The sequence below is a fragment of the Schistocerca gregaria genome, chromosome 3 (genome assembly GCF_023897955.1).
Source record: "Schistocerca gregaria isolate iqSchGreg1 chromosome 3, iqSchGreg1.2, whole genome shotgun sequence".
Classification (NCBI taxonomy): domain Eukaryota; kingdom Metazoa; phylum Arthropoda; class Insecta; order Orthoptera; family Acrididae; genus Schistocerca; species Schistocerca gregaria.
The window spans coordinates 534,520,229-534,533,732 of record NC_064922.1 but is presented as its reverse complement, the minus strand read 5'-3'; the positions used below and the strand labels follow the sequence as shown (position 1 = coordinate 534,533,732).

The 13,504-nt window shown below is 40.3% G+C and overlaps 1 protein-coding gene across 4 annotated transcripts in view; it reads right to left on the bottom strand.

Annotated features, from left to right (window-relative positions):
- The window catches only part of LOC126356257 (protein melted), a 235,378-nt gene that overhangs the window by 150,759 nt on the left and 71,115 nt on the right, over positions 1–13,504 (bottom strand). For all 4 annotated transcript variants that reach the window (XM_050007089.1, XM_050007094.1, XM_050007092.1 and 1 more), the window contains one exon: positions 11,985–12,143. In XM_050007089.1, the coding sequence (XP_049863046.1) occupies positions 11,985–12,143 (159 nt within the window). The remainder of the gene's footprint in view (positions 1–11,984; positions 12,144–13,504) is intronic.

Genomic DNA, 13,504 nt, shown 5'->3' with positions numbered 1-13,504 from the left:
GTCAGAAGATGACCGGATTCTGTAGGGCCGCATGGCACTAACAAGATGAAAAACCATGGTGTTTGTCATATGGCTCTGGTGCATCGCACTGCATCTGCGGCAGTAATTTGAGCAGCAATTAGCATACAATGACACAATGAACGGTTACTTCACGGACAGCCCTGAACCAGACGCCTTGAGGCATGCATTCCACTAACCCCAAACCACCGCCATCTGCAACTTCGGTGGTGTCAAGCGAGAACTCATCGGAGAGCATGGTGGAGTTCTGTTGTTTTCTCTGATGAAAGCTGGTTCTGCCTCGGTGTCAGTGATGGCCATGTGTTGGTAAAGAGGAGGCTAGTTGGGGGCCTGCAAACAAACTGTCTGCGTGGTAGACACACTGGATCTACAATGGGGGAGTGTGATTTCACATGTCAGAAGAGCACTCTCATGGTAATCGCATGCAACCTGACTGCAAATTTGTACATCAATCTGCCGATTCAAACTGTTGTGCTCTCATTCATGAACAGTGTCTTAGGGGGTATTTTCCAACAGGATAATGCTTGCCTACATACTGCTGTTCCAACCCACAACGTGTCGCCATGTTGCCTTTGGCCTGATCATTCACCTCACCTGTCTCCAAGCGAACACATATTGGACATCAAAGATGACAACTCCAGCATCATCCTCAAATAGCATTACCTATCCTCTATTGACAGACCAAGTGCAACAGACATGAAACTCCATTCCACCAACTGAAATCTCGCATCTGTACAACACGATGCATGGATGTTTACATGCTTGCAGTCTACATTCTGGCAGTTACATCAGTTATTAATGTAATTAATGTACCAGCATGTCACATTTGCAATGGCTTATCTCGCACTTACATTAACTTGTGATCTCGCAATGTCAACCACTTACAAATGTTACCCAGAAAAATGCACTCCTGAAGAGGGGCAGCAGCTTTTTCAGTAGTTGCAAGGGCAACAGTCTGGATGATTGCCTGATATGGACTTGTAACACTAACCAAAACGGCCTTGCTGTGCTGGTACTGCGAACGGCTGAAAGCAAGGGGAAACTACGGCGTTATTTTTCCCGAGGGCATGCAGCTTTACTGTATGATTTAATGATGATGGCGTCCTCTTGGGTAAAATATTCCGAAGGTAAAATAGTCCCCCATTCGGATCTCCGGGTGGGGACTATTCAAGAGGATGTCGTTATCAGGAGAAAGAAAACTGGCGTTCTACGGATGGGAGTGTGGAATGTCAGATCCCTTACGCAGGCAGGTAGGTTAGAAAATTTAAAAAGGAAAATGGATAGGTTAAAATTAGATGTAGTGGGAACTAGTGAAGTTCGGTGGCAGGGGGAACATTACTTTTGGTCAGGTGAATACAGGGTTATAAATACAAAATCAAATAGAGGAAATGCTGAAGTAGGTTTAGTAATGAATAAAAAACAGGAGTGCAGGTAAGCTACTACAAACAGAATAGTGAACACATTTTTGTGTCCAAGATAGACACGAAACCCATGCCAACTAAAGTAGTACAAGTTTATATGCTAACTATCTCTGCAGATGACGAAGAGATTGATGAAATGTATGATGACATAAAAGAAATTATTCAGATAGTGAAGGGAGACGAAAATTTAATAGTTTTGGGTGACTGGAATTCGATAGTAGGAAAAGGAAGAGAAGGTAACGTAGTAGGTGAATATGGATTGGGAGTAAGAAATAAAAAAGGAAGCCGCCTGGTAGAATTTTGCACAGAGCATGACTTAATCATAGCTAACAGTTGGTTCAAGAACCATAACAGAAGGTTGTATACATGGAAAAAGCCTGGGGACAATGGAAGGTTTCAGATAGATTATATAATGGTAAGACAAAGATTTAGGAAACAGATTTTAAATTGTAAGACATTTCCAGGGGCAGATGTGGATTCTGACCACAATCTATTCATTATGAACTGTCGATTAAAACGGAAGAAACTGCAAAAAAGGTGGGAATTTAAGGAGATTGGACCTGGATAAACTGACTAAAACAGAGGTTGTACAGAGTTTCAGGGAGAGCATAAGGGAACAATTGACAGGAATGGGGGAAATAAATACAGTAGAAGAAGAATGGGTAGCTTTGAGGGATGAGGTACTGAAGCCAGCAGAGGATCAAGTAGGTAAAAAGACGGGGGCTAGTAGAAATCCTTGGGTAACAGAAGAAATACTGAATTTAATTGATGAAAGGAGAAAATATAAAAATGCAGTAAATGAAGCAGGCAAAAAGGAATACAAACGTCTCAAAAATGAGATCAACACGAAGTGCAAAATGGCTAAGCAGGGATGGCTAGAGGACAAATGTAAGGATGTAGAGGGTTATCTCACTAGGGGTAAGATAGATACTGCCTACAGGAAAATTAAAGAGACCTTTGGAGATAAGAGAACCACTTGTATGAACATCAAGAGCTCAGATGGAAACCCAGTTCTAAGCAAAGAAGGGAAAGCAGAAAGGTGGAAGGAGTATATAGAGGGTCTATATAAGGGCAATGTAATTGAGGACAATATTATGGAATTGGAAGAGGATGTAGATGAAGATGAAATGGGAGATACGATACTGCATGAAGAGTTTGACAGAGCACTGAAAGTCCCGGGTCGAAACAAGGCCCCCGGAATAGACAACATTCCACTGGAACTAATGACAGCCTTGGGAGAGCCAGTCCTGACAAAACTCTACCATCTGGTGAGCAAGATGTATTAAACAGGCGAAATACCCTCACACTTCAAGACGAATATAATAATTCCAATCCCAAAGAAAGCAGGTGTTGACAAATGTGAAAATTACCGAACTATCAGTTTAATAAGTCACAGCTGCAAAATACTAACGCGAATTCTTTACAGACGAATGGAATAACTGGTAGAAGCCGACCACGGGGAAGATCAGTTTGGATTCCATAGAAATGTTGGAACACGTGAGGCAAAACTGACCCTACATCTTATCTTAGAAGCTAGATTAAGGAAGGGCAAACCTACATTTCTAGCATTTGTAGACTTAGAGAAAGCTTTTGGCAATGTTGACTGGAATACTCTTTTTCAAATTCTGAAGGTGGCAGGGGTAAAATACAGGGAGCGAAAGGCTATTTACAATTTGTACAGAAACCAGATGGCAGTTGTAAGAGTCGAGGGACATGAAAGGGAAGCAGTGGTTGGGAAGGGACTGAGACAGGGTTGTAGCCTCTCCCCGATGTTATTCAATCTGTATATTGAGCAAGCAGTGAAGGAAACAAAAGAAAAATTCGGAGTAGGTACTAAAATCCATGGAGAAGAAATAAAAACTTTGAGGTTCACCGATGACATTGTAATTCTGTCAGAGACAGCAAAGGACTTGGAAGAGCAGTTGAACGGAATGGACAGTGTCTTGAGAGGAGTATATAAGATGAACATCAACAAAATCAAAACGAGGAAAATGGAATGTAGTAGAATTAAGTCGGGTGATGCTGAGGGAATTAGAGTAGGAAATGAGACACTTAAAGTAGTAAAGGAGTTTTGCTATTTGGGGAGCAAAATAACTGATGATGGTCGAAGTAGAGAGGATATAAAATGTAGACTGGCAATGGCAAGGAAAGCATTTACGAAGAAGAGAAATTTATTAACATCGAGTATAGATTTAAGTGTCAGGAAGTTGATTCTGAAAGTATTTGTATGGAGTGTAGCTATGTTTGGAAGTGAAACATGGACAATAAATAGTTTATACATGCAGAGAATAGAAGCTTTCGAAATGTGGTGCTACAGAAGAATGCTGAAGATTAGATGGGTAGATCACATAACTAATGAGGAAGTATTGAATAGAATTGGGGAGAAAAGGAGTTTGTGGCACAACTTGACTAGAAGAAGGGATTGGTTGGTAGGATGTGTTCTGAAGCATCAAGGTATCACCAATTTAGTACTGGAGGGCAGCGTGGAGGGTAAAAATCATAGAGGGAGACCAAGAGATGAATACACTAAGCAGATTCAGAAGGATGTAGGTTGCAGTAGGTAATGGGACATGAAGACTCTTGCACAGGATAGAGTAGCATGGAGAGCTGCATCAAACCAGTCTGAGGACTGAAGACCACAACAACAACAGTTATTTTTTGGTGTCGTGTTTTTTTCCCCATCAGTGTATTATAATACAGCTCTCATTTCCACCTACATGATATTCTAACACCATCAGTTATCCAAGGAAGGTTGCTTATTAGACCAGAAATGTACTTGTACTTTTTTAATAGGAAAGCACTATTAAAGAAAGTGATAATAGTTTTGAGAAATATATTTGATGCTCTAGCTGTCTGTTTGTATACTTCTTGACAAGTTAGCACTTCAATATTGCCTTTAAATGTCTGTATTGCAAGTGGACTCATATTTCTAAATCATTTGTTTCCTACTTTGGATAAGACTCTGCCATGATTCCTTCCACCATTAGTATTCATTCATCATGGTCTGACAGGCTGCCACTAATTTTTCTCACACTGTCCCCATCACTAGAGAACAATCTATGAAGATATAGTCTGTGATGTACTAGGTTGTAAGATTCAAGTAAATCCATTAATGTTCTTTTCTCTTGAAATACTGTCAGAAATTTTATACTGAAATTGCCACCACAAAATCAACCTCATGCCTCTCTCAAGAACCAAGCCTAGCACATCATCAAGTCTGGAGAGGAAAACCCTGTAGGCTGAACTGGAGGATCTGTATAATGAAAGTTGTCTCTCGAGAATTCAAACTTTTCTGTATAATCTTCAAATATTTGGTCTTTCCAATGTTTTGACATGTCAACTCTGTTGAATGAGACATTACATTTGGCATAAATGGACACTCTTCCCTTCTGTAACACAAATGGCTACTCCTTGCTTCTGCAAGAAACTCCTTGCATTGAAACCAGATAAGATGTACACCTCCATATGAAGCCTTAATCTATTTTCAGTACATAAATGATGCTCACAGGTACAAATAGTGTCAGTGTCAAGGTTTATTAGAAATTCAAATATTTTGCCTTTAATTCCCCTAATATTTTGATGAAATAAGCTTAGTCGTACATTCTTATCTGCAATTTACATTTATCAAAATATATTCCAGCATTAAAGGAACTTTCTTGAAGTAGGGATACTTCCTATCTGCCTTCAACATAAAAAAATGTCTAGTCCTTCTACATGTTATCACTGGAATTTTGCCATAAACGAGCCCAGATCCACCTACTACAGTGTCACTTGTATTTCAGTAACCTCTAAAATTCCATATTAACTCACCTCACAGCTTTGTCACAATGGGGATGAGCATAATCCTGGAACACCGAACATTAGTGGTCCAAGTCTGAGTATCAATCCTGTCCAATTCACCACCTACATCATAAGCCCAATCCACACCCAACACTATTCCCCATTCCTTCCACTATCACTATCCAATGCCCTTTAATAAAATCCACACACAAAGCCCCTAGAACTTAGGTCAATTTATGGAACCTGGCACCTGGTTTAAAAATGTTGGTGACTTGGTACTTCTTACTTAATGTCTCCTGCAACTGTGGGCCTATGCAGTGCCCATGGATGCTATCTAGGAAAAGAATCCTCCTCATCTTAATTTTTCAATCTGACTTTGGCTTACGAACAACGTCGACTGTCTGTTGCGAATTACTTACTCCTACTTCTACCCACCCCTCCCTCTACATTGCTGTGGTTCAGCCTGGATAAAGAAAAGAGAAGGTAAACATTTCTAATGCGTATAGGAATTGGATATACATCCTAATCTCCTCCTCTCTGCTGTCCTGTCCAATTCCTCCTCCTCCTCCTCCTCCTCCTCCCCCTCTCTCTGTCTGTCTCCTTCTTCTCCTTCCTCATCTCTCTGCCCTCTCCTTCCCCTTTTCCTTCCGCACCATGTATTTGATTGTTGCACAAATTGGAAGCATTTTCCTGTAAGTTTATTAATCACGACCGATACACACAACAGAGACTTTAGTCATCAATAACATTTCTCTGTCACTATTTACAACAGTCTGCCAACATTAGGGTAAGCTTTTGTTTCCGCAACTGTAGAAATCACATTGTTTTGAGGTGACGAACTCGTTGAGCCACATTTGGAGTGCATTTTCATCTAGAAGGAAAGTTCCTTGAAGGCTATTCGACAGAGGGCAGAAAAAGTGAAAATCTGAGGGTGCAAGATCAGGTGAATAAGGTGGGTATGGAATAACATCCCTATCAACTCCTTTATACCAATTTTTGTCAGTCTAACAGAATGCAGACGGGCATTATCATGGAGCAGAATCACTTCACGAAGTGTACCTGGTCGTTGTTGTCCGACTGAATCTGCAAGAAGTCTCAACTGTTGACAATAAATGTCAGCAGTGATGGTTCCATCTCGGAGAAGCAATTTGTAGTACACCACACCGTTGCTTTTCCACCAGACGCATAGCATTATCTTTTGTGGATGCACGAAGGTCTTTGTACAAGAAGTTGCAGCTTTGCTTGGGCTCAACCATTGCTTTCTTTACCATTTCTCATCACCAGTAATAATACAGGATAGGAATGGTTGGTGTTGTTCACGAGCCAAGTGATGATGATCAAACATAGATGCACATATGACGTCTCACTGACTGTAGTGATTTTGGCTTAGAGCACGCAGCACCTGTACACCAGAATTTTGAACCTTGCCTGCAAATGTCGCGCAATGGTGGAATGATTACAATTCATCAGGTCTGCCAATTCTCGAGTATGTTAACATGGATCACTGTGTATTAACGCATTTAAACAATGTTCATCAAACCCCAAAGTTCTTCCTGAACATGGAAAAACACTAATGTCGAAACAATCCTCTTTCAAACAAGATAACCATTTCACTGTCATGATCTGTTCAATGGTGTTACCCTCGTACATTGCGCAAATGTTTCTGGCTGCCTTCACTGCAGTCACCACTCAATTGAACTCAAACAGAAGAATATGTTGGAAATGTTCTGATTTGTCTACTTGGCAGTCCATTTTCTAGCGTCCGCAGTTACACTACCTCCAAATACATGTAAACTCAAACAGCAACAGTGAACTACAAATCAAAAATGACAATGAATAAACCCATAGCAATCGGAATACTAACATGCAAAATAAAATCACTACAGACTTATGAACCAACCGGATAAATGTTTACATTTCAAAGCAATTGGTGTAGAACTTTTGGATATATATGATTTTGAACTAATGAACATTTACATTTTTATTTATAAAAATTCCTGCTATACAACCTGTACCTCCAGAGAAGGGCCTCACTAGCTCCCCCACTACCTTCCCAGTACAATAACCACAGTAAAACCAATAGCTACATAACTCACAACATACCACACAACTCACTAATTTACAATAATTCACACACTTCACATATATGGTCAATTTTTACAATATCTTTAAACAAATGTGATAAAATAACAGGAAACTTCACACAAAAAATCTGCTATAAGCTACCAGTAAACTATATACATTATCCTACTAAAAACACGAAAGCTTTATGAGAGTATGTAGATTAGCATTCCTCAGCTACAGGAAACCTAAAACACACACACACACACACACACACACACACACACACACACACACGGGGAGAGAGAGAGAGAGAGAGAGAGAGAGAGAGAGAGAGAGAGAGAGAGAGAGAGAAAATTTCAAATGAAAGACATTCAATATTGAGTTTCACTGAAAGAAACTGCTAAATCCTTGACACTCTACTTGAAACATAACGCTTAACTTTGGATTGCATGGAGTAGTTTCAACCAAACTCTGGTACAGATTTGATTTAATATCTGGGAACAAAAAAGAAATATTGTGGAGCAGGCCACTTTTTTATCAGCCACCACTGCCCAGTTACTTATTTATTCCAATCTTATAAAAAGACAGAGAAAGCAAAATAATAGCAAAATAATATATATAAAGAGGACAATCAGCTTGGTTTTTACAGTTTTTAAAAATTATAACTGTAGTATACAAATAATGAAGCAAAATCTTTTATAAAAATCGCTGTAACATTAATTTAACACAAAACTTGATTACATATAAGATTTTTTAATTTCCCCTTTTGATGTAAGAATAAACAAAATTTTGGGTGAATCCACTTTTCAGCAAGCAACATAAAGCTGAGAGAAACAGGGCGATCTCATATCCATTCCAAGGTACTTATCAGACTACCTACGTGATTCATTACTATATCTGGTAAAAAGGCAACTATGTGATTGGTTATTTCACCAACGCCATCTTTTTAACTACAAGAATGACACTACATAGTAATAATATCAAATTTTCATAGATTTGGAAAACATGAGGCTAGACTCCACACATTAACTCAATCACAGATGATTCTTGATTACAAAAACTGGATGTCAATTTTATCTTGCCAGAAAACTCAGCAGTGGACTTATCTTCTCCAATCCCCAGTCCGTGGCTTCAGAGAATCAGTGTGTTCTCATCCAACATATGTACTGTCAGGTTTTGTTTTTAAGTTATCCTTTGCATGTGACCTCACACACAAAAATATATAAAAAACAAATGTTTAAAAAATTATAATTTATATACAGTATTTATACTTAACTTTGTTTATTAAAAGTTCTCTTTTACACTACACTCACAAGGGAACCTCCCCATCGCATCCCCCTCAGATTTAGTTATAAGTTGGCACAGTGGATAGGCCTTGAGAAACTGAACACAGATCAATCGAGAAAAGAGGAAGAAGTAATGTGGAACTATGAAAAAAGTAAGCAAAATATACAAACTGAGTAGTCCATGCACAAGATAGGCAACATCAAGGAGAGTCAGAACTCAGAAGTGCCGTGGTCCTGTGGTTAGCGTGAGCAGCTGCGAAACTAGAGGTCCTTGGTTCAAGTCTTCCCTCGAGTGAAAAGTTTATGTTCTTTATTTTCGCAAAGGTATGATCTGTCCGTTCGTTCATTGACGTCTCTGTTCACTGTAATAAGTTTAGTGTATTTGTTTTGCGACCGCACCACAAAACCATGCGATTAGTAGATGAAAGGACGTGTCTCTCCAATGGGAACCGGAAACATTTGATCACAAGGTCATAAGTCAACTGATTCCTCCACAGGAAAACACGTCTGATATATTCTACACAACGCTGGTGACGGCATATGCGTCACATGACAGGAATCTGTTTCGACCCACCTAACTTCTACACTTGGTGAATGGGTAAAAAAATTCTTCTACCTTGCCCGATTTAGCTTTTCTTGTGGATGTGATAATCACTCCCAAAAAAATGATGAAAACATAAGAGTTTGTCACATAAACTGCAACAAATGAATGCAACAGTTTCACAGTCGCACAGTTTTCCCTGTGCTCTGTCAGATAATAATTGTCTGAAAATAAAAAAAAAATTAAACATTTCTCTCAAGGGAAGATTTGAACCGTGAACCTCTAGTTCCGCAGCTGCTCATGCTAACCACGGGACAATGGCACTCCTGAGCTAACACTAACCTTTATGTTGCATATCTTACTCATAGACTACTCAGTTTGTATGTGTTCCTTATTTTTTTCATAGTTCACGCAACTTCTTCCTGTTATCTCGATTGAGCTGTGTTCAGGCCTATCCACTGTGCCAACTTATAACTAAATTTGAGGGGGGTGCGATGGGGAGGTTCCCTTGTCAGATCTTACTATTTTTTTATCTACACTACTGGAAATTGAAATAAGAACACCGTGAATTCATTGTCCCAGGAAGGGGAAACTTTATTGACACATTCCTGGGGTCAGATACATCACATGATCACACTGACAGAACCACAGGCACATAGACACAGGCAACAGAGCATGCACAATGTCGGCACTAGTACAGTGTATATCCACCTTTTGCAGCAATGCAGGCTGCTATTCTCCCATGGAGACGATCGTAGAGATGCTGGATGTAGTCCTGTGGAATGGCTTGCCATGCCATTTCCACCTGGCGCCTCAGTTGGACCAGCATTCGTGCTGCACGTGCAGACCGCGTGAGACGACGCTTCATCCAGTCCCAAACATGCTCAATGGCGGTCAGATCCGGAGATCTTGCTGGCCAGGGTAGTTGACTTACACCTTCTAGAGCATGTTGGGTGGCACGGGATACATGCGGACGTGCATTGTCCTGTTGGAACAGCAAGTTCCCTTGCCGGTCTAGGAATGGTAGAACGATGGGTTCGATGACGGTTTGGATGTACCGTGCACTATTCAGTGTCCCCTCGACGATCACCAGAGGTGTACGGCCAGTGTAGGAGATCGCTCCCCACACCATGATGCCGGGTGTTGGCCCTGTGTGCCTCGGTCGTATGCAGTCCTGATTGTGGCGCTCACCTGCACAGCGCCAAACACGCATACGACCATCACTGGCACCAAGGCAGAAGCGACTCTCATCGCTGAAGACGACACGTCTCCATTCGTCCCTCCATTCACACCTGTCACAACACCACTGGAGGCGGGCTGCACGATGTTGAGTCATGAGCGAAAGACGGCCTAACGGTGTGCGGGACCGTAGCCCAGCTTCATGGAGACGGTTGCGAATGGTCCTCGCCGATACCCCAGGAGCAACAGTGTCCCTAATTTGCTGGGAAGTGGCGGTGCGGTCCCCTATGGCACTGCGTAGGATCCTACGGTCTTGGCGTGCATCCGTGCGTCGCTGCGGTCCGGTCCCAGGTCGACGAGCACGTGCACCTTCCACTGACCACTGGCGACAACATCGATGTACTGTGGCGACCTCACGCCCCACGTGTTGAGCAATTCGGCCTCCCGCATGCCCACTATACGCCCATGCTCAAAGTCCGTCAACTGCACATACGGTTCACGTCCACGCTGTCGCGGCATGCTACCAGTGTTAAAGACTGCGATGGAGCTCCGTATGCCAAGGCAAACTGGCTGACACTGACGGCGGCGGTGCACAAATGCTGCGCAGCTAGCACCATTCGACGGCCAACACCGCGGTTCCTGGTGTGTCCACTGTGCCGTGCATGTGATCATTGCTTGTACAGCCCTCTCTCAGTGTCCGGAGCAAGTATGGTGGGTCTGACACACCGGTGTCAATGTGTTCTTTTTTCCATTTCCAGGAGTGTAATATATGGATATAAAGATGTAACAAAGCAATACTGAGTAATCAGCTAGTCCTTCTTATAAATAGTAGCTCCATTTCATTTGGCTAAGACTGCTTGGTGCATGAGAGAATCACAATAAATGAAAATTAAGAGAAAGAGGTTTTTTTCGCACATTAAATGTAAAATGTAAATGAAATTTTGCAACAATTTCAGTTGTTTTTAAAGCCACTGATACTTATTTCCATAATACTTATTTAACAACTTGTGTATAATCAGAAAGTGGTGCAGTAGTGACCTCTTTATTCATAGAAGAAAGTTTATATTTGAAAATTTAAAATTTCTAGTTTGTACTTGTTTTTTTTATGTTTTCACATCATAATGATTGACAAATATTTGGGAACAAGTTTCACTGACAAGTTATCAGCTGAAAATTTTGAATGGAAAGCTGTTGTATGCAGTATCTCAATTATTTAGGGCTTTTTGAGGGATATTTTGCAAAAGTTATACTAAGACAACAAAAATTTTTAGAAATAGGCCTTCTTATAGACATTTCACCTTGGGTTTATCAATCATTCTGGCTTTTCTTGTTTTGTGAAGTGACAGACCAGACTTGGCTCCCTCCGCCCCCCCCCCCCCCCCCCAAAAAAAAAAAAAAAAGTATTGAATGGCACCACTGATCCAATGCTACCTTTGCTGTTCTTCATCACTGATCACTGTTCTTCATATTTATCTATTGCATACCACAAGATAAATTTGAACTTGGACCTCAGTACAGTACTTCTATGCATGCCATGAACTAGAAAGCTTCTCCAATTTAGCAATCTTAAAACTTCGCATAAATTAACGTTAAGAAAGTCATACAAATGTAGTGGATACTGCAGGCAACAGAACTGGTAATTTCAGTAGTTCAATGTAACATCAGAACTAAATTTTAAAGTGAGATGAAGCTTACCTGACCATTTGAGATGTGCAAACAAGTTCTTTGTTTGCTGCAACAGATGTCAAGGCAGACTGTTGTTGAGAATGAAGAAGCTGTTGCTGTTGAAGATCAGGTCTACTTCCTCCAACTTTCACAATTGTTACACCTCCACAAGTCTGATTAACCTGCGAACTTAAAATTGAACAAAAGTTTACAATTTATATGTTCCGTAACAACTATGTAATTTTTGGAAGCAAAGCTTACAATTTTACATTAATCTGAGTCTAATAAGCATAAACTGATTTCTGGGACACACATTAAAAGAAAAAAAAGACAATTTAATCACATCTCATATCTACAAAAATGAATAAATGAAACTGTGTGGTCCATTTGATACATCTCACTACACTGTAAATACAAAAGTAGGTGTTTAATTCCCTGTTGAAAGTATATTTTTTTGGGTGAAACAAGACTTTCCAACAATGCTTCAGTTGTGTGAAAATGCCTAGACTCATGTGAATCAGATTTCATATTCAACAGTGTCACTGCACAAATGGCTGTGCATGCTAGTGCACACAAAGGGAATATCGTTACTAATGGAATCATGTACAGTAATCATCAATATTCGATGTCCAGGCCCCTAGAACCATTTTTTATTCACAAACAATTCAATGAAGTGCAGTTTTATATGGGTATATTTCATTTTTGTGCACTTAAATGTGTGACCCTGCCTAGTTGTTACTGGAAAACACTTTTGTTTATGTAAAATTAAAAAATATATATATTAATTCAGCATGAATGATACTGAATAAACAAACAATAGTGAAAACTGTGTATAGAATAAATTTTAACCAAAAGTAAAATTGTATGTACTGAGAACCTTAAAAAATATCTAAAATGGTAACAACTACATCAAAGAAATAGCAATAGCTCCATTATAGACTGCCACATTACTGACAAGGAATGTTGTTGTTGTTGTCTTCAGTCCTCAGACTGGTTTGATGCAGCTCTCCATGCTACTCTATCCTGTGCAAGCTTCTTTGTCTCCCAGTACTTACTGCAACCTACATCCTTCTGAACCTGCTTAGTGTATTCATCTCTTGGTCTCCCTCTACGGTTTTTACCCTCCACGCTGCCCTCCAATGCTAAATTTGTGATCCCTTGATGCCTCAGAACATGTCCTACCAACCGGTCCCTTCTTCTTGTCAAGTTGTGCCACAAACTTCTCTTCTCCCCAATTCTATTCAATATCTCCTCATTAGTTATGTGATCTACCCATCTAATCTTCAGCATTCTTCTGTAGCACCACATTTCGAAAGCTTCTATTCTCTGCATGTATAAACTATTTATTGTCCATGTTTTACTTCCAAACACAGCTACACTCCATACAAATACTTTCAGAATCAACTTCCTGACACTTAAATCTATACTCAATGTTAACAAATTTCTCTTCTTCAGAAACGCTTTCTTTGCCATTGCCAGTCTACATTTTATATCCTCCCTACTTCGACCATCATCAGTTATTTTGCTCCCCAAACAGCAAAACTCCTTTA